General features: G+C 52.4%; 1 protein-coding gene across 2 annotated transcripts; it reads left to right on the top strand.

Annotated features, from left to right (window-relative positions):
* The first annotated feature begins 474 nt into the window (after nucleotides 1-474).
* Nucleotides 475-23617, top strand: AGFG2 (ArfGAP with FG repeats 2). 2 transcript variants are annotated; one of them, XM_002711917.5, is made up of 13 exons: nucleotides 475-1009; nucleotides 11162-11255; nucleotides 12441-12556; nucleotides 13922-14075; nucleotides 14682-14847; nucleotides 15445-15570; nucleotides 16227-16259; nucleotides 20837-20957; nucleotides 21095-21162; nucleotides 21335-21418; nucleotides 22228-22356; nucleotides 22563-22648; nucleotides 22899-23617. In XM_002711917.5, the coding sequence occupies exons 1-13, from the start codon at nucleotides 789-791 to the stop codon at nucleotides 22956-22958; spliced, it is 1458 nt and encodes a 485-aa protein (XP_002711963.2). In that variant the 5' UTR covers nucleotides 475-788; the 3' UTR covers nucleotides 22959-23617. The 2 variants fall into 2 exon arrangements, with proteins under 2 accessions (XP_002711963.2, XP_008256226.1); XM_008258004.4 differs by lacking the exon at nucleotides 22228-22356 and having other exon boundaries at nucleotides 636-1009.
* The last annotated feature ends 3225 nt before the right edge of the window (nucleotides 23618-26842 follow it).

Genomic DNA, 26842 nt, shown 5'->3' on the forward strand with positions numbered 1-26842 from the left:
GGGGGGAAGAGCAAGGTTTCTGAAGTTAGAGGACACAGATTCAAATCCTGACTGGGCCACACACCTGCCGTGTGATCCATCACCCAAGAGTATAAAAATGAGAAGTCCACCTATGGCATAAAGTAGGAGTAAATAAATTTTTATAAAGCACAGTCTCTCCCTTCTTTAGCGTGCGAGTTCTTTTCTCTCCACCTCTTCCCCTCAGCCCCTCTAGGGCCACTGCACTTCTGCTTTGCCTGTTGCTCCTCAGGCTTTGAAATTTGGCGGGAATGACCGTCATCCGTCCGGAAGGTGAGAGATGCGCATGCGCGTGACACCCCTTCTGTCTCGCGCGCTAACTTTGCAGCCAAGACAGCCAATCAGAATTAGCACAGAAGCCCGAATGCCGGGGACTCACCAATCAAAACTGGGAGGCGGGCCGCAGTGCAGGCAGTGGCGCGAGAGGGCGGGGACAAGGACCGAGCACGCACAATTCTCGAAGCCGGAGTCTCTGCCCGCCAATGGGAGAGGCCTGAGGCCAGACGGCGGTGGGCGTGGCCTTGGCGGCTCCGGCAACCGGAGGCCGTTCCAGAGCAAGCCAATGAGAGCGCGGAGGTGGGAGAAGACTAGCCAATCAGCGTGCAGGACAGGCGAGGCCGGGGGTGGCTGAGTCTCGCGCGGACGCCGCCGGCTCGCAGCTTCTGTCAGGAGAGCCGGGCGTGCGAAGGCGGCGGAGGAGGCGGGAAGGCGGCAGTAGTTGAAGGGGCGATTGCTGACTTGCGGAGAGGAGGGCCGAGAAGTGGGCAGCGATGGTGATGGCGGCGAAGAAGGGCCCGGGTCCGGGTGGCGGGGTCGGCGCGGGGAAAGCGGAGGCGGAGGCTGCCTCGGAGGTGTGGTGCCGCCGAGTGCGGGAGCTGGGCGGCTGCAGCCAGGCCGGGAACCGCCACTGCTTCGAGTGCGCCCAGCGCGGGGTCACCTACGTGGACATCACCGTGGGCAGTTTCGTCTGCACCACCTGCTCCGGCCTCCTGTGAGTGGACCAGCGCTGGGGAGGGAGGGAGAGGGGGTCGGAGAGCGGCATGGGGGGCGCGGGCTCGAGCCCGTGCGGGAGGTGGTGGGGAGGCCCCGGGACGCGCGGGAGTCCGCTGCAGCGGTGTCGCGGGGGGGAACAGGCAGGCAGAGCAGAGGCGGCTGGAAGTCGCGTTGCGGAGGAAGAGTGGGGGTGAGGAAGGACACCGGAGGGGAAGGGAGAAACTCCCTGAGGGAGATGGGGAGAACTGCAAGTAGGGAGCGAGAAAGTGTGGAGAATCGAAAAGAACGCGGCGTGGGGGGTGGGGGTGGAGTTAAAGGGCCAGCAAATGACGCGGATCTTTAAAGGGAGCTTCATGTAGGTGGAAGGCGAAAGGGAAAGAGGTCGAGAAAGCTGGGCCCAAGGTGAAGAAGTCCCTTTCTTCCTTCTTGTTTGTGGCCCTCCTGGCGTGTGAAACGTAGAAACCGATTGGAAATGAGTGAGTTGAGCCAGGATGCCAGCCTACAGATAGTGGCAGGGAAGGAGGAGGCATGGCCCAGCGCGAAGATCCTAATCTTGCAGGGCTTTGGAATGCTACCCAGAGGATAGATTTCTTAGATCCTTGAGGTGAGAGCTGATGGGTTCCCCTGGCAGAGCACGTAACTTTTCCAAAGGTGTGCAGATCTGAGCGAGCCATGCTAATGTGTGGTCATGTACACACCTTTAAGCTCACTGTTGCCCTGGCTGGATCCTGGTGGTAAACTCTTTCTAGATTCTGGCTGGGGGGCGGGGAGGGGTGATTTGTTGTATAATCTGCAGTGCTACACTTGGCACCAACACTGTATTTGTCATGACAGAGCTAATTTACAACCACAATTCTAACCCACATTTCTTGTTACATAGTAAGGTTCTTCCCCCTCCCCCCACCCTTAGGTAATTATTTGATTAGATGCATGATTAACATCTGATACTAGGACTAGATCTTTGCTTTTTATCAATGGATTTATTCAGGCTTTTTTATGACTATTAATTTCTTTTTTTAACAAAGAAAGCTTTCCTTGTTCTTATACCTTTAGGAGCCAAGGAAGGAGCAGTGTTGTTTTTGCATGGCAGATGGAAGAACAGAAGCAAAGAGTGGTTTAGTAACTTGCCCAATGCCATATGGGGGTTGCTGTTCTCAGCATTTGTTGTTTGATATTAGCTGTGATCATGGCAGACCAGAAATGAGGACCCAGGGCTCCTCAGTTACAGTTTGAAATTCTCTTCCCTGCTCAGTTTTTACCTCCTTTGCCAAACTTCTCTATATATTCTGATCAGCCTCGCTTATGTATTGTGAGCGTGAACTGGATTTGGGCCTCAGTAAAAGTCACTGTGGCTCTTGGAACTATGATTTAGAACATAGACAGGAATGCTGTCACAAGTTGCGATAGAAATGCAAATCAAGCAAGAGCGTGGAGAGGTGAGATTGGGACCAGCACTTTGTGGAGAGGTATGGGAACGTTGAGGAGTATTTATAATGTAAAGTACAATGACACGGAGCAGATTCCTCAAGATCCTGTTATGAAAAGAGAAATCTGACTACAGAGTCTGGAGAAGGAGGCAGCGGAGAAAATGCATGGTCTGTCTGAGCTAGGTTCTAGGAGAAAAATGTTAGGAAACTGTGTTACTTCATTCCCGTTGCTGGTGGCATGGAAGATGAAACTGAATAAATGGGAAGTGCTGGCCTCGTTATTATTTTCTAGATCTTGGTTTACAGTACTCCATAAATAACATTTCCCTTCTATAATGAATATTCCTAAATCAGGACAGAAGGAAGGCCAAGGGATCTGGGACACATTAAAAACCTGGTTTCTTTCTTTCTTTCTTTCTTTTTTTTTTTTTGGACAGGCAGAGTGGGCAGTGAGAGAGGTCTTCCTTTTTCCATTGGTTCACCCCTCAATGGCCGCTGATCCGAAGCCAGGAGCCAGATTCTCCTGGTCTCCCATGCGGGTGCAGGGCCCAAGCACTTGGGCCATCCTCCACTGCACTCCCGGGCCACAGCAGAGAGCTGGACAGGAAGAGGAGCAACCAGAACAGAATCCAGCGCCCTGACCAGGACTAGAACCCGGTGTGCCGGCACCACAAGGTGGAGGATTAGCCTAGTGAGCCACGCTCCACCAAAAAACTGGTTTCTTTTGCCAGGAAAGTTAACTCGCTTAGTATCAGTGCACACTGCAATACCTTACCACTTTTTCCTGTGACCACTATTACTGGTCTCAATTGTGATAAGTCAGACACCTGGGATCTGGGTAGACCCTGAACAGAGGTAGCAATGGCCTAAGGACTGATTAGCTGCTAAGTAGAGAAGTACCCCCCAGATGCCTGTCTTTGTCTGGGATGTGTTTACATCAAACTAGGTGGGGGCTTAATTCCCTGGGAACTTAAATTTTCATGGGACCAAGTAGGAGGAATCAATCAGCCCTTTCCTTGTTGAAAGAAATTCTAGAAAGGACATTTTTGCTTAGAATGTTGGTAGTGCATTGTGAAAATTACTCAGGGAGTGATTTTTGAGGTGACAGACTTGAGGGGATGTATTTTGATGGTTTAGAAGTGAGACGCTCAGCCAACCCTTTGCTAGCCAGAAGTGAGAGGAGAGTAAGAGGCCGGGCCAGTAAATGAAGGCACATTGAGATCATAAGGAGAAAAACATCAGGAGAAACTCTGCAAGACAGCTAAGGTTTCCCTGGCCCTGGTCGTCTGCCTAGGTTCTGCTGGTGCTTTGTTAATTGGAGTTCCAATTAGCATGGACTAGACCAAGGCATGTGTCCTTTTTAAAGAGGCCTTAGCAAAGTATGGCCTGTATCCCTTTGATGTGCTGTGGGAAGGACTCAGAGCTGGTCTGTGAGGCAGGGGATCTTGCTGCTTGCTGCAGAGTGAGGAGAGAACACACTCCTTCCAGCAAACAGTGGAGAGGTGTGCTCCCTGGAAGCACACGGACCATTTAGCGTCTTAAAGCCAGAAGCTTGATTGCACAAAGATTAGGATTTGATGGAGGTAGGAAGTAAAAGTTATGGTAAGCAGCCTACGCGTTCAGTGAATCAGTGAACTGCTTCATACTAAGTTCCCAGCAAGCCCCAACCACTATTCTGAACACTGGAGATAGGGTATGGACAAAATCCCCATCTTCGTATAGCTCCTTCCTAGTAGACGCCATGGGCCACAGATAAATTCTTCTGTCTGTGATTGTAGGTAATATTAGAAATGCTGTGAAGTAAATAAAGCTTCATGTGGGCTGGAGAGTCATTGAGGTTTGATGCAAGGAAAGAAATATTCCTTGTTAAAATGAAGAGGGTATTGAAGGGGATTTGAAATGCCACGCTTGGCACCGTAGCCAGGGAAAGGAGACTTCAAGACTGGCTTTATTTTAAAGGCCAGATTTCTGTTGACTGTTACAAATATGTGTACTTCTTAGGGGGTGGAGTCCTCTGGGGGCAGTGAGCAGAACGACAAGAGCTCCCAGCTGGCTGGATTGGCTGGGGGAGCAAAGTCGACTGTTGCAGCCAAAGCTAAATTTCCTAAGGTCTGCAGACAAATTCACATTTTCATCTTGGGGGAGTGGGCATGACTATGCCTTCGTTGCTGTGTGTATGAGCTCATTCCTGCTCTCTTTTTAAATGAGAAATATTTTCTCAGCTGTAGCAAAAAACCTCAGTGTTATATGAGGGCCTGAGAGAAAGGCTGCTGGTTTCTGCTGTTGCTAAATTTGCATCCATACTGCCACAATTTTAGGGCCCAAATTTGCCCTAGTTTTATTCATTTGGTTTTCTTCCAATACCTAATTGACTTAACCTGGATATATAGCTCCTTTTCATTTCTCCTTCTTGTACACATGCCTGCTTGTTTATGTTTCTGGCTCCACTACCAGAGGGTGAACCTGCCATTTGAAGCTTAAGATGAAGTTTAAAAAAAAAATGCCACCAAGAAAACATCTATTCTAAGCATTGCCACAAATGTTCTTTCTTGCTCTGGTTTGCCTGAGTCCCTCTATAGATAAACCACTTCTCTTTAGAAATAAGTGGACATTGAGGCCTGAGACCTCATTGACATCAGAGATGGGCATTTACATTGACACCTAGTTTTTTGGGTTTTTTTTGGTGGTTTTTTTTTTTTTTTTTTTTTTTTTTTTGACAGGCAGAGTTAGACAGTGAGAGAGAGAGACAGAGAGAAAGGTCTTCCTTCCATTGGTTCACCCTCTAAATGGCCGCTACGACCGGCGTGCTGCGCCGATCCGAAGCCAGAAGCCAGGTGCTTCCTCCTGGTCTCCCACGCAGGTGGAGGGCCCAAGGACTTGGGCCATCCTCCACTGCACTCCCTGGCCACAGCAGAGAGCAGGACTGGAAGAGGAGCAACCAGGACAGAATCCGGCACCCCAACCGGGACTAGCACCCGGGGTGCTGGCGCTGCAGGCAGAGGATTAGCCTAGTGAGCCATCGCACCAGCCGACACCTAGTTTTTTCAACAAAGTGCAACATGCCTCCTTGCCATGGCTGGGGCCATCCTTTAAGTCTTTGTAACAGATCCTTGTCTCTTCTACTTCTGCCCAAATTTACTCTGATAGCAGGTAGGCGGAGCCCAGGGATTGGTGTCAAGAGATGTATTTGACAGTTCTTCGTTTGTGACAAGTTCCTACCCCAACAAGCACCTGTTTCCCTTCCTAGCTTGCTAATTGTAGTTCCTAATTGAAGCATTTTTATCCCCATGGAAGGAAAAGTATAGTGTGGTGTTCAGTAATTCAGTCTATTTCCACCCATTCTGGGGGAGGTGCATGTGTCCCTTGCCCCTACTCAATCACTTTTGATATTCACCTCTGCCCAGAGTCTCACTAAATTACATATTCAGGCACTTTATCCTAAGAGGATAAGGCAGCTTTAAAAGCTAGGAAGTAATCAGTTTCCAAAGGGATGAGAAGAGAAGAAAATGAGAAAAAAAAAAAAAAGGGAAAAGGTAGAGATTGCACTGAAGAGGGCAGCGGTAATGTCATCAGACTCCACCTGGCTCTGGACAGGAGGATGCTGTTGACCTTTGCTACTGACACAGAGCAAAGGAAATGAAGAGGTTTCCTACAACTCAGCGACATTGACCCTGCAGCAGGGTAGCCGGAGAGGCTTCCTGTTTGGGACTCCTTGGTGATGTTTGAGCCTAAACTAAAGGCACAGCCAGTTTAGCTGTCCCCTGCTCAGCAGAGGAATGGAATCCCAGGAGCAAAGGAACACAATACAGGGTGTATGAATTCGAACACAAATATTCAGAGGCAAGGAATTCCCAAGTTCAAATTTGGCACAAATAAAAGAACCTGGGTACTGGGTGGAACTGGTTTTTTCCATTGTTGACCTGGCAGAACCTTCTTATCTAAGCAGCTGAGCAGGTTTGATGTTTTTATGAAGCAAGATACCAGCAAAATGTAGGCCAGTTTGAAGGTGATGGTCACAGGAAAACAAAGTGTGGTATTTGTAGAAATCGTTGTGTGCTTACTAGAATCAAAGGGGAGAGCGGAGAAGGAGAGAACTGAGCAGCCAAACGTGTACACGTAGAAGGGCTTTATCAGCCAAGTAACTGAAAGTATTTCTAATACCATTTAGGTGCTCTGCGAGAAAAGAAACTGGAGTTGATAGAGATGGTGTGCCTGGCTGGAGGGCTGAGTCCCAGCGACATACTTCCTCTTCAACTAGAAAACCATGCCCTGTTCTGGGCAAATACATTTATCTTTCTGTTTCCCTAGCACCTCCTGGTCAGAAATAGCAGACTGGATTTGGCATGATAACTGAAGGGCAGTGCCTCCTTCTAACTCCTACTTCTTCTTGTGGGGGAGAAGCTGGGAGTTACACTGGGTACACTCTGGGGAACTGGGGCTGCTGAATTCCAGGCCAGTGAGTCGCTTTGGGCCCATTGCAGGGCCCTGGTGCGTGCCCAGAAGGGTGCACCACATGGAGACTGCGATGTCAGCTGCCAGCAGGAAAGGGGCTCTTGTTTCCACAGTGCCTCTCTCAGCCAGCAGTGGTCCCTCTATGATTCAGAAGTCTTCTGACTCATAGGCCATGGAGCTAGGCCCTCTTCTGGGCTGCAGAGCGAGGCTTCTCTTTAGAACGTTCTCCCTGCCCCCAAACTGTGGCTCTGGTTATACATAATCCAGCCTACAGACATCAAGGTCAGAGCTGTGCTTTTTGTACTGTGCTATGGAAACATCCTGTTCTATCAGATTCATTTGGCCCACAGCATGTAAATCACTTCTAACTTTCTCTGCCTGCCTCGGTCCTATCACCCAGCTTCTCTGCCTGCCCCCACCCCCTCCAAGTTCAGCCATAAGAAGTTCTGTTGTTGTAAGCATCCCTTCTTGATTGGTGCCAAAGCTGAATCCCCCCTCCACCCCCACAAGGAAGTGCACCTCCCTGTTTACACTTTGCTAACCGTTCCTGGTTGTCCTTTCAGGAAATGTCAGTGACCTTTCTGAGATAGGCTTCGAATCTGTTTCTCTAGTGTAAACATAGCGCATTTTACCTTTCCCGTGACCGTGTCTCTTCCTTCCCCACTGCTGCATCCTGGAGTCACCTCTCCCTGATCTGCCAGGGCCTGGCTGACTGGCACCCCGCTGCCTCAAGAAGTGCTTTGCCCGGACTTCCTGGGTCTTTTCTCTAAGCACTTGGTGAGCAAAGACTAGATCCTGTGATTTTCCTATCCCCCACAGTGCCCACTAGAGTGCTGTGTATTTTATCAAAGTAAAATACTTGTTAGTGGGGCCGGCGCTGTGGCGCAGTGGGTTAACGCCCTGGCCTGAAGCGCCAGCATCCCATATGGGCACCGGTTCTAGTCCCGGCTGCTCCTCTTCTGATCCAGCTCTCTGCTATGGCCTGGGAAAGCAGTGGAGGATGGCCCAGGCGCTTGGGACCCTGTACCTGTGGGAGACCCAGAGGAGGCTCCTGGCTCCTGGCTTCTTATTGGCACAGCTCCGGCTGTTGCGGCCCCTTGGGGAGTGAACCATTGGATGGAAGACCTCTCTCTCTCTCTCTCTCTGCCTCTCCTCTCTCTGTGTAACTTTCAAATAAATAAATAAAAATAAATCTTTAAAAAAAATATTTGTTAGTGACAGGAAAAGGAGAAGACCTAGGTCCTAGAAGCAGTGACATCTACCCCAGACAGATTTCAGAAAGGTCTGGCATTCTGAAGGGGACGGCCTGTGGAAAGAGTATCAAAATGGGCTGGCGGCTGGTGCCGCGGCTCACTAGGCTAATCCTCCACCTTGCGGCGCCGGCACACCGGGTTCTAGTCCCGGTCGGAGCGCTGGATTCTGTCCCGGTTGCCCCTCTTCCAGGCCAGCTCTCTGCTGTGGCCCGGGAGTACAGTGGAGGATGACCCAAGTGCTTGGGCCCTGCACCCCATGGGAGACCAGGAGAAGCACCTGGCTCCTGCCATCGGATCAGCACGGTGCGCCGGCCGCAGTGCGCCGGCCACGGCAGCCATTGGAGGGTGAACCAGCGGCAAAGGAAGACCTTTCTCTCTGTCTCTCTCTCTCACTGTCCACTCTGCCTGTCAAAAAAAAAAAAAAAAAAAAAAAAAGGCTGGCTAGTATTCAAACCAAACGGAACCAGTAGCAAGAGAGGCTTAAGGGGAAAAACTGGGCTGCTTCTGAAATGTGATCAGAAGAGTAAGAGCTATTGTGTGATATGGAGGAACAAAGCCTCCTCCTCCTTCCCCCTCTCCTTTTTCTTGCTCTTGTGTTTCCTGGGGGCATCGGTCCTCTTTGATAGTGCTTGTCTTTTTTAAGGGCATTTTGAGACCCTTCACTTAAAAGCAGAGTTGCTGAAAATGACCTTAACTCTAGCTTCCAGTGTCCTGTCCTTTGTAGAATCCATAATGGGTCATTTATCATCCAGAAGAGCGGCTCCCTTCAAGTTTGCTCGGCACTGTGTCATCAGTCCCCCTGCTCCCCACCTCACTGCCATCACTCACACCAACACCTACACTGCCGTTCTCCCAGATTCTGCAGAAGCACTGTTATTCTGTGGGTGTACCTGTGAGCATGAATGTGTCTTTCACTCACCTTCTCTATGAATTTAAAAGTTAATTTGGTAAAGTATTTTCCTGAGGACTCAACCAGGACCCTATCACTACCTACAGGGGACTGGTTCCAGGATTCCCTGTGGACGCCAAAACCCTTAGAGGTTCAAGTCCCTTATATAAAATGGCATGGTGTTTGCACAGAACCTACACGCACCCACCCATATACTTTATCTACTTCAAAAATGTTTTATTTTACTTACTTGAGAAGCAGAATGAGAGAGAAAGAAATCACTCATCAGCTGGTTCAGATGCCCACAACAGCTGGGACTGGACAAGGCCAAAGCCAAGAGCTGGGAACTCAGTCCAGGTCTCCCATATGGGTTGCAGGGACCCAAGTACTTCAGCCATCACCTGCCACCTCCCAGGTGTGCATTTGCGGGATGCTAAAATTGGGAGCAGAGCCAGGACTGGAAGCAGGCACTCTATGATGGGATGAGCAACATCTTAACTGCCAGGCCAAATGCCCTCCTTCCCAAATATTTTAAATCATCTCTGCATTACTTGTAACAATGCGATGTAAATGCTATATAAATAGTTGACATATAATACCGTTTAAAGGGTAATGATGAGGGAAAAAAAGCCAAGACATGTTCAATATGAACCCAGTTTTTTTCTCAACTATTTTTGATCCATGCTGGTTAAATCTGGGGTTACAATACCCCCGGATGTGGAGGGCCATCAATACTTTTTTAAAAAAATATTTATTTATGTGAAAAGCCAAGCAACAGAGAGAGAAAGAGGTGCTCTCTCTGCTAGTTCACTCTCCAATTGGCTTCAATGGCCAGGACCAGTCCACTCTGAAGCCAGGAAACCAGAACTCCTTGGTGTCCCATGTTGGTGGCAGGGGCCCAAGCACTGGGGCCATTTTCCACTGCTTTCCCAGGTGTGTTAGCAGGGAGCTGGACTGGAAGCTGAGCAGCCATGACTCCACTCTGGGAAGCCTGCATTGCAAGTGGCAGCTTAACCGGTGCGGTAGCCCAACACCTGCCCCTGTACTTTTATTTTAAGATCTTGATTTGCCCAGTTTTTCTCTGAGAAGAAAAGTCTGGAAGGGCATCCTCAGCTGAGACTGGCTTTCCTCTCACTCCAGTCCCAGGGTGTGTTTTGGTTTGGTTTGGCCAGTTTTGTTTCACTCTGCTGAGGGCAGTGTGTCTAGACAGAGTAAAAACTTCAGGTGTGAAAAAAGGGGAGCCCATGCAGCCCTGCCTGGCTTAGTCCCAAGTTTCTCCTGTTTGAACACCCCAGAGACCAGTTGAGTGAGGGCAAGCAAGGCTGCTTTTCTGCTGTAATCTCTACAGGGTTTCTGTGTGCAGAACAGGACTCCCAGGGAGTTAACAGAACACACAGAGCAGGCACAAAAGCATCGCTACAGGGTATGTATTCTAGCAGTGCCAGCCTCGTATCTTGTGGTTAAACTTGACTTCCTCCTGCCTTATTGCAAGATCTAGAAATAAGAAGGTCTGGAATATTTCTTTGCCCAGAGATGGCGTCCTAAAAGAGAAAGGGACCCCCCTTCCTCCCCTCCACCAGTCCCCCATTCTTTGTAGACAAGGGGAGGGGCAGCCGGCCTGGGAAATCTGGGTTTTGTCACAAAATCCTCGTTGTTAGTGTTACCAGGAATAGTCCTGGGCTTTAGTTTTGCCTTCCCTCAAGCCTGTGAGATTTATCTGGGACCATGGAGATGTGCTGCAGGTCTAAAACAATGACAGAACAGGAAATGGGAACTGGTTACATGTCTGAGTTCCCAGAAGTACCCCCACCGGGTTCTACAGGCTGGACATTGGAACTGTTGGGATTGGAGCCAGACCAGAGGGAGCTTCTAGATGGACAGACTGCCTTCCCTCTCCAAAATGACTGGGATCACAGTGTGCTCCTGACTCTCTCTTCCCTGTCTCTCATTAGAAGTCTCTAAGATATTCGTGTTTCCTTTTTTTCCTGGAACCAGGAAGTAGCTGCAGATGAGGCTCTGTCTGAGCTGTTTGTGTGCCCTCGTTTTAGTCATTCTCCCCCCTCGCCTCCCATAACCAGACCTGCAGTGCCAACCGAGCTATACTTCTCCTTTCTATTTCTCTCCCCCAGGAGAGGCCTGAACCCCCCTCATCGTGTCAAGTCCATCTCCATGACCACTTTCACTGAGCCTGAAGTCCTATTCCTGCAATCTCGTGGAAACGAGGTAAGCTGCCACCCACCGAACAGCTGGACCAGCCGGAGGGCTGCAGTTTCCCTGTCTGCTGGCCTTACCTCAAGATGGTTAAAAAAAAAAAAAAAAAAAAAAAAAAAAAAAAAAAGCCTACAGTCTTTGGGGAGTTGAGTTTCCCTTAATTTGTTAGTATGTAAGATGTTTTCTCCTGTATGTATTTGCATATTCACAGACTCTTAGTAACTCAAATTATAGTTTGTCTCAGCCCCTCTTTGGGGAAATCAAGGGAAGAAGTTGTATCTACTGGGTATAGTCCCTGGGCCCTCTGGGAAAATAGTGAACGCCCCTGTTGAGAATTAACTGTGCCAGCCCCTCTGAGTAAGGCCTGGAGCCAGCTCAGCTTACGTGGACCTTGACACCCTTGGTTTAAGTCCACATTCTTTTTTTTTTTTTTTTTTTTTTTTTTTTTTTTTTTTTGACAGGCAGAGTTAGACAGTGAGAGAGAGAGACAGAGAAAAAGGTCTTCCTTCCGTTGGTCCACCTCCCAAATGGCCACTATGACCGGCGTGCTGCGCTGATCTGAAGCCAGGAACCAGGTGCTTCCTCCTGGTCTCCCATGTGGGTACAGGGCCCAAGGACTTGGGCCATCCTCCATTGCCCTCCCAGGCCACAGCAGAGAGCTGGACTAGAAAAGGGGCAACCGGGACTAGAACCTGGAGTACCGGCACTGCAGGCGGAGGATTAGCCTAGTGAGCTGCGGCACCAGCCCACATTATTTTCTTGAAAGGGAGTTAAACCCCTTCTCCAGCTAAATCTGCCAGTTGGAAGTTGCCTTCGTAGTGTTAGCAGTACCCTGGCTTAGGGTGAGGATTTGGATAGAGGTGCCCGCCAGGGCCTCCAGAGGTTGTCCAGGAAGCCAGAACTCTGAAAATTGTTCCTGACCCCACGCCCGTCCAATTTTAGTTCTTCATAATTCTCATGGCTCTCTATTTTCCTTTTTCAATATGAGTCACAAAATATAATTTTAAATTTATTTATCAAAGGCATGACTTCCCCGTTATATTGTAGACTGTGAGGAGAGGCATAGTTCATGGCTTGTCGGTTTGCCTAACAGTGTGTCCGTGCTCAGTAAATATTTATTGGTGAAGAAATCAGAAGTGAGATCTGAATTCCATGCTTTCTGCTGCAACCCCCTGTCACCTGACTCCACTCCCTCAGGTTTGCAGGAAGATCTGGCTGGGCCTTTTTGATGCTCGGACATCTTTAATACCAGATTCCAGGGACCCTCAGAAGGTGAAGGAGTTTCTCCAGGAAAAGTATGAGAAGAAGAGATGGTAAGAGCAAGGCCACAGAGACCTGTGTCGGGGACGACCTTCCTCCGACAGCCGTTTCTAGAGTTGAACTTGGGCTTCTCTCAAAGGCTAGAACTGAGTTGAGTCTGTTCTTCTCAGACTGAATTAGGGCTAACTTCTGACTTCAGAGTAATAGATCTACGGGAAAGGACACAACCCTGGCGACTTGATGTCCCTCCCCTCTTCTGAGGAGACTGATTAGAGCGGGGAGGTACCCCAAGTGGGAGCAGGAAGCAATTCTTTGTTTTTAAATATCTATTTATTTATTTGAAACGCAAAGTTACAGAGAGGCAGAGGCAGAGAGAGAGAGAGGTCTTCCATCCGCTGGTTCACTCCCCAAATGGCTGCAACGGCCAGGGCTGGGCCGATCTGAAGCCAGGAATCAGGAGCTTCTACTGGGTTTCCCATATGTGTGCTGGGGCCCAATAAGAGCTGGATCGGAAGTGGAGCAGCCAGGAATTGAACCGGCACCCATGTGGGATGCCGGCACTACACCAGGAGGTAGTTTCTATAGCTCAGCTGATCTCATAATGGGTAGAGACGTCGGGAAGCACACATCCAATGGCTTTATACCTTTACCCTGGCATTTCACTCATGACTGCTGTGCATCCTGTCTTCCTGATAAAGAAAACCGTGTTCCCCTTCTCCCTTGCCTTTCCACTCCCCAGGTGAGCGAAGACGCTGCTGTTTGGTATCTGGAACGTGCAGAACATGCATGTGGTGGGGAGATGGGGGAGGTAAACCTAAGGTGGAGAAGAACTCGCAAAGAGTACAGGGGCTGATGTGCGAGTCCCTCCTGGGGGTGTCCTCGGTCCTAAGAAGTTGCTTCCAGAGTGGGGACTGCATGTGCTGTAGTGGAAGGGATTTTATCAGAAGTAGCAGGAGGCGGCCAGCTCGTGAGCACTTAGGGGGTGAGGCCACTGACACCGTTTCTGTGGGACTGAGAGGGAGGAATCTGACGAAACACCCAGGAAGTAAAAGGGGGCCCTTGAGTGGGAAGTTGGAAGACAGGATTGCCTGTCCACCAGCATTAGTGTGTGTGGGTGTGGGTATGGGTGCGGGTGTGGTAAAACTTGAGCAGCAGTGTTCGAGGTGGGCAGGAGGGAGAAGGGGAAAAGGGCACGAACCAGAGAAAACCCAACTGCAGAAGACAAAGCACTGCGATACTCAGAGGATGCTCTAGAAACACCGGCTCTGCTGAGCTGTCAGCCCCTGTGCTCCGAAGGGAAATGGTAGAAAATGAGGGAGGGCTTCCACTCCTGTCACCTGCACTTTGCCAGGCACCTGAACTGAGCACGGTCCAAGGTTTTACCCGTCTCCTTACGGCCTGACTGTTCTCTCTCAAAGGTACGTCCCTCCAGACCAAGTCAAGGGGCCCACTTATACCAAAGGCAGTGCCTCCACCCCTGTCCAGGGCTCCGGCCCAGAAGGGAAACCCCCTCGGTCACTTCTGGGTGATCCTGTGCCATCTCTCTCAGCTGCTGCTTCCACCTCGAGCCAGGTACCTCTCAGCTCTGCACTCTGGGCTTATGTTGGGGTTTGAAAGACAGGTGTGTCTGTTTCCTGTATCAAACCCAGCAGATCTAGCAGGACAACAGTACAGGACCCGTGAGTTGGTCCTCATTCCTATCATTAGTACTCTTGCATCTGCCACCTTTGTACTTAGTGTCTTTTGGAAGACATAGCCAGCAGGAAGTGGTGTTTAGGTAAGTCAGAATACCAGCTCCATACCTGGCCATTTCCTCCAAGGAGATAGAAGGGGCCAAGACGCTGCTTCCCACTACCTGGGAGTGAGGAGCTGGTCATGGCTCCAGAGCACTGTTGGGTGACATGACTGCATCTCAGGGTCACCTCGACTAATACAAGGGCACTTCAGAAAGTCTGTGGAAATGGAATTAAAAGACAGTGTACCTTTTCCATGAACTGGGCTCCAAAATGTACAGCTGTGGGAGCTGGAGTCCTGAGAAGACAGGGCCGCTTCAGCCCAGGAAGCCTCTCGGTCAAGGGCAGTTACTCGCTCTCTTCTCTCCCACTTGTGGGGCTGGCTCTGCCCGGCCCAGGTCATGTCTGCAGTTCTAAGTGCTCTATGCAATTTCTTCTCTCCAAGTCTGTCAGCCAGTCTCAGGCCCGCACAGCTCAGGCCCGGAGCTCCCAGCTGCCGGCCCACTCTGCTGTGAAGAAAGCCACTACCGACCTGCTGGCTGACATCGGGGGAGACCCCTTTGCTGCTCCCCAGGCTGCACCAGCCTTTGCTCCATTCCCAGCCTTTGGAGGTAAGTGGGACTGGCCATGCCAACCTCCCTGTGACACAAGGAAGTCAGTCCGTCATTGGGTAGCCAAGGCCAGATCTCTTTGTGGGAACCACCCTGGTGGCCATTGTGGAGCAAGGCTGGGAGGACGGGAGCTGAGTAATACCGCGCAGATGACGTTTAGGAGTTTAACTATGAGACCCCACCCCGGGGGGGGGGGTTCCTCCCACTCCCTTTTAGAACTTTGGAAGGAGCCCTTTTTATTATGTGCACTCTCTCTGAAAATCGGAGGAGTGGCATTATCACGTATTCCTTTCTCTGCCCTCCTCCTAGAGACCAGCCGTAGTCAGTAGAGGCAAGTCCCTTCTCCCACCGAAAAAAAAAAAGTTTTTCCCGTGTGATTCTGTTGCAAACCAGACCCCAGCAAAAATGCTGATGCCTCATGGAGTAAGGCTAAAAAAGTGCAGGGAGTGAATGGGTGCCCCTCTGCCCTGTGTGGCTCTGGCTCTGCCCAGACCCCTGCCTGAAGAGACCCTGTGGGAAGGCAGATGTCATGGTGGGTCCCCTCCATGGACATGCACAAGCCTTCCTGTGTAACCTTCACATCCCTTCCACCTGCAGGCCACACGCCTTCTCCTGGGGGCTTTGCCAACTTTGATGCCTTTGGCAGTAGCCCCGGTGCCGCTGTGTTTGGAAGTGTCCCTCCCGCTGGCCAGGCCCCATTCCCGGCCCAGCCCACACCGGCAGGTAAACTTTGCCCCCGGTCCCCAGCGTCCCCATTTTCCTCTGTCTCCGAGAGACATGCAGCCGTCCACGTGCAGACATCAGCCCTCACTGACATCCCCACTAGCCACAAAGCCGTGCAGAGGGGACAGGGCTCCCGGAAAGGAGAGTGGCCCAGCGTTCTGCTTGTTCCCTCAGAAAGTGCCACACCCTGCAGCAAGAGCCACGCAGGGTACACACTGGGACCGCTCTGGCTGGAACCATGGAGACCTGAGGCCTAGAAAAGCCACAGTGAACCTGGCTTTGTCTCTAAAGTGCCCTCATTGTCTGTGTGATAGACTGGCCCAGAGGGTCAAAGGGGCTGGGGCAAAGTTCGGGGTAGTCTGCGGGAACTCCTCACCTATCCCTTTAAGAGCAAAGGCCTACAGCCTCATGCTATGTTGTTTCCTGACTGCTACAAGAGAATCTGAAGGCCTTTTTAAGGCATTAGGCTCCGCCCTGAGTGCCCAGACCCTGAGTCCTGCTAGGCCAGGGCTGCCCCTCTTCCTTTAAGCACCCCGGGCTCCTGGGAGGGCAGCTGCAGAGACTGGACACCTGGAGGAAAGCCTGGGACTTACACTCTCTTCCTCTCTCTCTCCCTTCCTCTGCCTGCCCCTGCCCTTCTCTACCCTCGCTGCCAGCCAGTCGGATGCTAACTGGAAGTTTCAGCTTTGGTAAGTTATTCCTCCCCTGCCACAGCCTACTCAGGGCCCTCTGGTCATACTGCTTTGAGGTCTGGAAGGAACCCTTAAAATGTAGTCAATTCATGGAAGACAGTTAAGCAAGCGGCCCCCAGAGTGGCACTTCTCAAGTCTCCTTCTACTGACAGCCATCCCACTGCACCACTGGAACTGATTGGCTGCTTTTGTTTTTAGTGGGGAGAAGAAGAGACATTTTATAATGATAAAAGTTAACATTTGCAAAGTTCTCGACAATCATGTACTTAAAGTGACAGCATAACCGCGAGATTCATCAAATGGAAACTGAGACACAATGAGAATTCAGTAAACCAACAGAACAGGAGACTGTACCACACTCTCACAAGATGAATGGATAAAATAAGGAGAAAAGGAGACGGCTTGAGGAACTGCTTAACAAGTCTAATAGAAGTAACGCTATGTAACCAGCAGTGAGAGTATACATCATTTTCAAACATATAACCCTTTTATAATTTGACCGTATTCTAGTAAACAAAATCTCTATAAATCCTCACAGTAGAAATTGCACAGGTCATACAATCCATAAGATAAAAGATATTCTAGGGCCGGCACTATGGCATAGTAGGCTAAGCTTCCGCCTGCAGCACTAGCATCCTGTGTGGGCACTGGTTCCTGTCCCAGCTGCTCCTCTTACGATCCAGCTCTCTGCTAATGATCTGGGAAGGCAGTGGAAGTTGGCCCAGGTGCTTGGGCCCCTGCACCCACGTGGGAGACCCAGAAGAAGCTCCTGGCTTCGGATAAGCCCAGCTCCAGCCACTGGGGTCACTTGGGGAGTGAACCAGTGGATGGAAGACCTCTCTCTCTGTCTCTCCCTCTCTCTGTAACTCTACCTCTCAAATTAGTAAATGAAATCTTTTAAAAAATAAGACATTCCAAACAAAGCTTAAGTCAGGAAACAGAGAGGAGGTAGAACATGGGAAACAGAACCAAAGTTAGTATCCATTAAGTACTTTTTTAATTCCTCTAAATAAAAAATAGAATAACAGGCAAGGATACAAGCAGGAAATCCCCAGCAAAAAAATATGAAAATATCCTCAACTCACCTAAAATGTAAACTCAGGTATGATAATTTTATACATTATGTGGACAAACATTTTAAAGACTGATAACAGCCAGTGTTGTGACCCCTTTTGTGCGCGGTCGGCAGGAGTGTAAAATGAGGCAGGAATATCCAATTAAACAAGAAAGATGTGTTTCTGAGTGTGGAGCACTAGAGGAAAGAGCCTGCAAACTGGTCCCTACTACAATGCCTTCTGTGCCCAGCTGAGGCTCTAAAGACAAGAGTTGACGGGGCAGAGGTAGAGAGGAGGAGAGCTTTAGCCCCACAGCCAGCCCCGGGCAGGAACCCTTCGTCCAGGTGATCTAGTCACCTCAACAAACTTACCAGGGCCCATGTTGCCAGGAGCCTTCTCATAGCGTGTCCCAAAAGAAAGGAAGAAAGCGGTAAGTGAGGAGCCTTGAAGAGGCGCGCGACTCTTGACCAGCCTGGTTTAATTTTTGTATTTGTGTGAGGGAGTATGGAGAAAGGAGGTTTATAAAACCAGTTTCCTCTGCAACTGCTCTAGGTCAGGCATAACATCCAGCAGCACGTGGAAAGCAAACAAGAGCCCAGGCATTCCTGTGCGCAGCCTTTGTGAGAACCAGCCTGGCCCACCTAGGTTAGGGCGCGCTCTGCCCTCTAGTGGCCACAGGGAGGCACAACATGGCCTGCAGCCCAGGGCCTGTAGCTGCTCCATCATGTTTGGGAGGGAGAGTAGAAGGCTTGATCCTTGCTGGAGAAAGCTTCTGAAACACAAAGACCCAGAGCAAAACTGAAGAGTCTGATCTGAGGAGGGCGGGCTGTGTGCACGTTCCACATGTTTTGAGCCAGTTGGGAAGGCCTGGGAAAGGCCTGGGTCCTAGAGAATCGGCTGAAGACCCAACACCACCCTGCTGGCTTTCCAGCCTGCCTGGTGTCCTGTGGCTGGAGATGATTAACAACTGACTATGCACAGCTGGAGCCTTGCACAGAGGAAGGACACTCAGCAAGCCAGCTTGTTGATCTAGAAACCCAGGCGTTTGGGCGGGAGGTGGCAACAGCAGGCGCTGATACTCAGAGCTGGTGGCAACTAGTAGGCGCTGGGCACCTCGACTTCCCTGCTGGGCCCTGAGCTGCTCATGCGAGAACCCAGGTCCTGTCATCATGCTGAGTGTCTTGCCCTTGGAAGATCCCCTCAGAAAGGAAAACCACATGCAGCTTTGGGGACAGGAAGAGCTTGCAATTCAAACTGCAGTTCTGGGGCACTCAGAAAAACCCCAGACTTCACTGACATGAAACCAGGATGTGGTTGTAGGGCCAGGAAGCAACGAAGACTTGGGACCCAGCCCAGTGTTAGTTTTCCTTGTCTTGTGTCTATCATCCCCCACCCCTCGTTCTTCCTCTTGTCTCTTATAAAGGCACCTTTGCTTGCAGACCCTCCCTCCAGCCCCAGATCCTTTCCCAAACTCTCTCATCGGAATTACACCTCCACTCTCTCTGGCATCCTCCCTTCTGCCTACAAATGCACTTAAAGTTTTCCATCCTACAAGATGCTTCTGCAGGCTTGCCCATGCCATCTGTCTCACTTTCTCTCCACAGCCAGGCCTCGAAAGAGGAGCCTGTGGCCTTTACTTACTCATTTTATGTTTTCTTATTTTTTTAAACTCATTTTACAGCATAATATACATGCTGTTCTGTACCTTTTTTCCCCACTTAACAGGTTTTTTTAAAAATCTATTAGATCATTTTCAAAAACCAATATATAAAGAGCTACTTAATTCTTTTTTTTTTAATTTATTTCATAGGCACAGTGACAGAAAGCAATAGAGATTTTCCATCTGCTGGTTCATTCTCCAAATGGCTGCAACAGCCAGGGGCTGGTCCAGGCTAAAGCCAGGAGCCCAGAACTCCATTGGGGTCTGCTGCTTGAGTGGCAGGAGCCCAAGTACTTGGGCCATCCTCCATTGCTTTTCCAGGCACATCAGCAGGAAGCTGGATCAGAAGTGGAGCAGCCAGGGCTTGAACCAGTGCTCTCCTATGGAATGCCAGTGCCTAAAGCAGCAGTTCAACCCGCTGCACCATAACACCAGCCTCCTGCGTATAACGGCATGGACCATATGTAGCTCATCAGTCCCCTACTAATGGATATTCAGGCTGTTGCCAGCGTTTTCTCAGAAACAGTGCTGCAGCCCCTCACCCTGTACCTGCCATGTTTGTGCACGTTTGCACAGAAAGTCCCAAGAGAGTTGATACAGAAACAAAGGATGCAGACGTGGCCAGGCCATGAAGGAGGAGGGCGGTGCAAAGAGAAGACAACCGCAGTCAAAATCACACCACTGGGTCAGGGAAGGCTGACCCAGGACAGGCTGCTGCTGAACCAGAGGCTGAGCAGGAGGTGGGCCCACGCCTCTTGTTGAAGCCAAAGACCAGCAGCTGGGAGTCCAGGGGAGGCCCTTGTTCCCTTGCGTCTTGTCCTGAGACAGCCCTCCACGTTTCCCGAGACCTTGCCTCGCCTCTCTGGCCCTGGAAGTGTTTTCTTCCATGGGTGTGATTTGCATGACGCTTTCTTTACAGGTTCACTTAGCTCAGAGGGTCCTTCAAGCTGCTCTGCAGGAAGGCAAGGAAACAGGTGGGCTCAGAGAGAGCTGGTTTGCCGGGCAGAGCCGGCGGTGGTAGCAAGTGGAGAGCCACAACTAGACTTCAGTGCTTACTCCACCGACTCGAGTTTCCATTCAGCAGGCGATTATTGAGCACGACATGCAGCAGGCACTAGGCAGAGTTCGTTTCACTTCAGTAATAATGGGTCTTCCAGCGTTCAGAACAACGCAATCGTTTCCGTTTGTGGGCTCATTTCACCTCCCTAACAGCCCAGAGTGGTCGGCAGGGACCTGCAGCACAGGCGTGTCTCAGTGCCTGGATAGAGAGGCTTTCTTAAGGTGGCAGGGACTCGGGCCTCTCCCCGGAGACCGACTGCTCGGAACTGCCGTTTTGTAAGGCGGCCCTCACGGCACTGGCCCTCTGAGCTTTTTCTTTTTGGACGTGAAGACGAGGACAGGCAGAATCTTGCAGTGTGCCAAACTCAGGGCTGGCACAGGGAGCGGTGCTAAGGGTGGGCAACCCCGGCCCCTCAGCCCCACTGGCACCTCCGCTGTCCCCGAGTCTCCGGAGTATGTTGGGGACTTGTGTCCTCCCGTGTGACATGTTGCTAAATGGAGATGCTGCCTTGCAGGGGGGCACAGACTCGTGCGCCCAGGAGGGCAGCCGGACACAGGGAGAGTTGCTTTTTCCTCGCAGTGGCTTTGAGCACCGCAGAGCCTGAGAAGGGCTCAGCTGTCACCTTGCCCAGGACTCACAGCAGGAGACGGCCCTCCAGCGTGGGGCGGCCACGGAGAAACAGGCTGCTCGGAGAAGCCAGGGGCTGCCTCAGGTGCTGTCGCTCTGCTGCTCCACCACCTCCTGCTCCTGCCATCCCATCTCACCCTAGCACTCCGTTTTGTTCCCTATAATTGCCCAGGGAGCAGCCAGGTGACTCCATTTGGGACCACTCCTCTTGCACCTGCCAGTCAGCCAAATAGCCTCGCCGAGGTGGGCAGCCTCCTGGGCCCTGGTGCATCAGCCGGAGGTGTCCCTGGCAGGTAGGTGCCCCATGGGGGAGCTGCCTCAGCACTGCCCTCCCTTCCTGTCCTGCTCTCCTTCCTCGTCTTTGAGAGGAGGGCAGGTGTGCAGCCCCTGATCCTGGAGAAAGTGGTGCCAACTTCCCTCCCTATTGCAGCATCTTCGGGATGACTGGCCAGGTCCCCACGGCCAGTGGTGGCAGCAGCCCAGGGCTGGCCTTTGGAGGTGAGTCCTGTCTGTGGAGACCTAGACAAGGGACCAAAGGCCAGGGGCAGATTGGAACTGCTGGAGGATGGGAGGGGAGAGAACAAACCAACTCTTAGAGGAATGCTCAGTCAACCCAGGACCGAGCAAACAAGAAAATAACTCACTCTCTCCCACTTCCCAACCTGGGCAGGCCTCACCAACCCATTCGCCGCCCCTGCCGCCCAGCCCCGGCTGCCTTCCACCAACCCGTTCCAGTCCAATGGCCTGGCCCCAGGTAAGCCTCCAGCGCTGTCCCTGGCCTGATTCTGGGGTATACACACCTCTGCGTCTCCCTCCCTCACCCCTCAGCTCACTGTGGGAAGGAGCAGCGTTCACAGTCCAGGCCAGGCCGCTTTTCAGTTTCAGGCCAGCTTGGAGGCTAAAAGGAGCAGCAGCTGAGCTGCAGAATCAAGCATTTTAGAAAAAACTGACTCCTCTTCAACCCTCCTCACACCCCTCTGAGCGTCCAGCCTCTCCCTTCTGTGCCCCAAGGCTGAGCCCTAGGGAAACTGAGCCCCTGTAGGCCCTGTGCTCTCCCCACATCCCAGCATACCCTGGTCTCTGCTTCTCTCTCCTTAGACCCACGCCAATCCCCCACCCCCAGCTCCCTGAAACCTTGGGCCAGGAAGAGAGACAGTGACCAGCAACCCAAGCTGACCCCTGTGGCAGGCAGGCTCCATGCTGTGCACGTCAGGTTTGGCTTTCACAGCAACCCCGTGAGATAAGGACTGTCCCCATTGTAGAGAGAACTGAAGCACAGAGGTTAAACACTTGCTCTAGTTACACAGCTTAATAGGGCACAGGGCTGGCCCTCGATCTGTGGGTCCCCTTGGTATAAGAGCTATGCCCTCTGTGGATAGGGAGTGGACAGGTTAGGTGGCAGCAGGAGGGGCAGAAGCTCCAGGGCTCACTCTGTCCCCCAGCCCCGGCTACCTCTCATTAAGGATAACTACATCCTATCTTCCCATGGTTGGGGGGACTTAGTGGACATTCTCCAGCCCCATCTTCCAGAAGTTTGCCTGAGCCTCACGTCTCATTCCACAGGGCCCGGCTTTGGGATGAGCAGTGTGGGGCCTGGCTTCCCGCAGACTGTGCCACCTGCAGGGACCTTTGCCAGCCCCTTCCCAGCCCCGCTGTTCCCCCCACAGAGCTCGCTGGCCCAGCAGGAGAATGGTAAGGGTCCCCGCACACACAGACCTTCCCGGCTCCCTTTCAACCGAGGTAGGGGAATCTAGGGAAGCAAGGGCTGCCTGCGTGCCACCCTGACTGCCCCATCCTCTCTCAGGAAGGGCCCCCTTGCTGTCCACCTTGGGTTGCCCTGGCCAGCAGCAGCCAAGGTTCAAGTTCATGTCAGCTGCAGTCTTGCTCTTGCCTCCTAGGCACTTCCTTTGGGGACTTGGGATCAGCCAAGCTGGGGCAGAGGCCCCTGAGCCAGCCAGCTGGGATCTCCACCAATCCCTTCATGGTGAGTACCCAGGGTCCCAGCACCATGATCACTCGCTGCAGGGGGGAGGGGGGGAGAAACTTCTAGAAGGGATGGAACTCAGGCCACAGGGATGAGGGATCCACTACTGGGACTCCGTTGGCCGCAGCACCTCCACTTCCCCACTTCCCTTGGCCCAGCCAGCGGGTGGGAGAAAGGGAGCCTAAACTGCATTCTCCTGCGCTGCCTGCTCTTCTCCCCAATCTCATAACTTGTTGTTGTTTCTTTCCAGACTGGATCCTCACCAAGCCCATTTGCCACCAAACCTCCAACCACCAACCCATTCTTGTAGCACTGTGTCCTTGGCGGGGGCCTCTTCCCGCTTTCCAGGCCCCCCCTGCTCCCTAGAGCTCTCACGGCCACTTGCCTGTGGGCCTATCTGTGGCTCTGAGACCAACAGGGGCCTGGTTTTGCAGGGGTCTCGGGATGGTGGAGGTACTAGTGCTTCACTTGGGACTTACAGCCTCCCCCAGGCAGGGGGTCCAGGAAGAGTGCGGCAGAGCCAGCCTGGAAGGGCGACGGCGGTATACCTTTTTTCACATGATTAATTACGACGACAACCTTTCTCTCCCGCGTGGCCTGTGGGTAGAAGTTACGGGCACAGCCTGACCAGCCTTCCCCCATGCCCACCTTTCCAGCACTGTGCAGTAGGGTAAGGAAGAGGCATGGTGCTGACATGGGACGGTGACCAGGCAGCCCCGGGGGCCAGGAAGACCCGGGCAGCTGAGCGCCCCTGGTGCCTGGCTCAGCCAGCACCTGCTTTGCCCTGCCTCCATTGTTTTACTTCCCCAGCACCCCCATCCTGGCACTCAGGATAAGTGGTTTCACCTGCTACTTACACAGCTCAGCTCCTGACAAGCACTTTAGTTAGCCACTGGTGTCAGGTTTGGATACCAGTGTTTTATATTTATACATAGAGAGAATTTTCTAATATAGCCTATTATATAGAGAGATATATACGCATTCATCTACATGCACACACCCACATACACACAGACCCCAGGCGTTCTCTCCCGGACAGCTCTTTACATGGGGGGGGTCTTGCCTCCACCACGCAAGCTGGAGCTCAGGTTGGGGGAGGGAAGGCAGCTGCGTGTCCCAGCCACCCCCCAGCCTGGGCTTCTCCAGGGAGAGGCTCTGTGCCGTCGGCCGGGGTTGTGCTTTTCGTTTTTCCATGTGCCTCTGCTGCTCTGATTCTCGGCACCAAAGCTCGTGGCAGGCAATGTTGGAAAAGAACTGCGTTTGAAAGAAAAAAATGGCTCTTATGGTCTTGCTTTAGGCCAGCTGGAGGGGCCACAGGTCAGTCACCACGACTGACCCTTGCCTTGGCTCCACTGGTCTGGACTGCCTGGGCTGTTGGCCAAGGACAGGACAGAGCCAGTTCCTGTCCCGACCGGTCCTGGGTTAGCAGTGGGAAGGAGCTGCTGGGCGGGGCTACCCCTGCAGACGTGCGAGTTCCCCGGATGCAGTGATGGGGGTGAGTCCCACCAGGCTGGGGGGTGGGCAAAGGACACAGGTGCCAAAGTGGTCAAGGCAGTAGAGCTGGGATGTTATGACAACAGCTGTAAAGTCTGGGCTATTTGTGTGGTGACAAGACTGCTGCATGGGGTAAACACGTCCCCTGCCTCCGGAGAGGCCTCCCTTGCCGCCACTGCCCCCAGAACTCGGGGCCCTTGAGCTCTTGGCTCTGACATTTCTCTGGGTTTTCCACAGAAAGCAAGGAGACGTTGCAAGAAGTTTATTTACTTGCAGAGTTTTCTGGAAACACCTCTAGCTGCTGCCACTTGTCCAGCCAGGCTTGGCCTGCCCCTTTTCCAGGAACCGGCCGCCCTCTGGCCTGGGTCTGTGCACCTGCCTTCCCAGCCTTCACCCTCCTGGTGGGGCCTCCCGGGTGGGCCCCCATCCTTTGTTCCCTCTCTCACAGTCATTCTCCCCAAGTCTGCTTCCCCTTTCTGCTCACTGCCAGCAAGGGGAGGGAAGCTGGAGTCCAGCTGGAGGAGGAGGAGTCTTCTTATCTCCCCAGCCTCCCTCACCCTTTTCCAGGCCGTGGGACTGAGATGTAAAGGCCTGGATGGGTGCTGAAGGGCCTTTTTGTGTGTCTCAGGCACACCCGTGCTGTCTCCCATGGCTTCTCTGCCCAGTCCCTCTGTCCCATGTGGATTCTAGCCAGCTCCCTGGGCAGAGGAGTTAGACCGGGTCAGCATCAGACACCAGGGCCGAGAAATCAGGAGTCCCCTGGGCATGGGCTGCAGCTGCTGTGCCTGGCGCGGAGCAGCCTGGTGCCTTGGACCTCAAACCTCCTCTCCAGACGAGAGGGAAAGAGTGGAAAAACCCCTGGCTTTACAGATGACGAGGCTGTGTCTTGCTCCTGCACGGCCCTGCCTGGTCCTGCCGACCTGACTGGCAGGCTGGAGTGACTCACCCAGCTCACCCCAGCAGGTGCCCTGGCCAACACTGTCGCCATGCTCCGCTGACAGTGGTCCTCTGGCTTAGCCTCAGCCCTCAGCGGGTCACCTGCAGGTGTGAGGAAGCAGGAGCGAGCTCCTAGGACCCTGTGCACACTGGAGCCTGCCAAGTCAAACCTCAGGGCTATGGGGCTGCAGGCAGGGACTAAAGGTGGAAGACCCAGAACACAGTGGGAACAGCCTGTCCTCTCTCTGTGAATTCCTCTCCCTGCTAATAAGAATCTCCTACAGGGACTTAGACTACTCTGCCCTGCCAGCCCCTGGCAGAGATGCAGAGCCAGACCCTCCAGTTGGGAGAGGCACTTGGGCAGAGCTAAGGTTCTGCCGCTCCCTGTCCTAAAATAACTTCTCTGGGTAGGGCCAGGACCGTGGAGTTGCTAAGGCAACTGATGTAGGCCAGCTGTTTGACTGCAGGCTTTTCCTGGTCCCCAGCAGGCCAAATCACCTGGCATGGACTACCACCCCTCCCTGCCACTGTTCTTGCCCAGATCCCAGGCACTCTGAGCCCTGATGCCTCTGGCTGTATCTTTTAGCCAGCACCCGGGGTTCTCTGACACCAGGGGGTTTGGAGCTGGTCTCTGTAATAGCTGTGATCTCACGAGGGCTGGGTGCTTGCAAGGAGACCTGGCTGACAAGGAGCAGGAGGGAGAAAGCATGGAGACCCTTCAAGCCTGGGGGAGAAAGGCTGTCAGGCCAGGGCCGTAGCAGGGACATGGGCCCTGTGGCAGTCGCAAGACCGGGAAGGGGAGGAGCATGCAGGCATCTCAAAGCCCCTGGCTACATCTGGGGCCATAGCCTTGAACACAGTCATGTTTTGGTGGTGGTTTAGGGGTCCACCCCATTCCCACCTCTCCCTGGGTAGCTGTCACTGTCCCCACTGCCCCACCTGAGCAGTGTGTGTCTCTCCTGCACCTGGGTGGGGCTTTGGGCTGACCAGGATGCCCCTGGAGCCTGTCTGGTGGCCACACACACACCCTTGGGATGCCCTGCCTCCCACTCAACACAACCTTTGCAAAGGTGTGTGTTTTTGTTGTGATTTTTAAAAAGATTTATTTATTTGAAAGAGTTACAGAGAGAGGTAGAGACAGAGAGCTGGTTCACTTCCCAAATGGCCGCAACGGCCAGAGCTGAGCCAATCCGAAGCTGGGTGCCAGGAGCTTCTACCGGGTCTCCCACGTGGGTGCAGGGGCCCGAGGACTTGGGCCATCCTCTACTGCTTTTCCAGGCACATTAGCAAGGAGCTGGATCGGAAGTGGAGCAGCCAGGACTTGAACCGGTGCCCCTATGGGAAGCTGGCATTGCAGGCCAGGACTTTTTTTTTTTTTTTTTTAAGATTTATTTATTTGAAAGAGTTACACAGAAAGAGAGGAGAGGCAGAGAGAGAGAGAGGTCTCCCATCCGATGGTTCACTCCCCAATTGGCCTCAACAGCCAGAGCTGTGCCGATCCAAAGCCAGGAGCCAGGAGCTTCCAGGTCTCCCACATGGGTGCAGGGGCCCAAGGACTTGGGGCATCTTCTGCTTTCCCAGGCCGTAGCAGAGAGCTGGATTGGAAGTGGAGCAGCCGGGTCTCGAACCAGTGCCCATATGGGATGCCAGCGCTTCAAGCCAGGGCTTTAACCTGCTGTGCCACAGTGCTGGCCCCACAAAGGTGTTTTTGAGAAGCCAAGCTCCACGCACACAATGACACAATGGTTTCTCCTGTATTCCAGC

The sequence above is a fragment of the Oryctolagus cuniculus genome, chromosome 19 (genome assembly GCF_964237555.1).
Source record: "Oryctolagus cuniculus chromosome 19, mOryCun1.1, whole genome shotgun sequence".
Classification (NCBI taxonomy): domain Eukaryota; kingdom Metazoa; phylum Chordata; class Mammalia; order Lagomorpha; family Leporidae; genus Oryctolagus; species Oryctolagus cuniculus.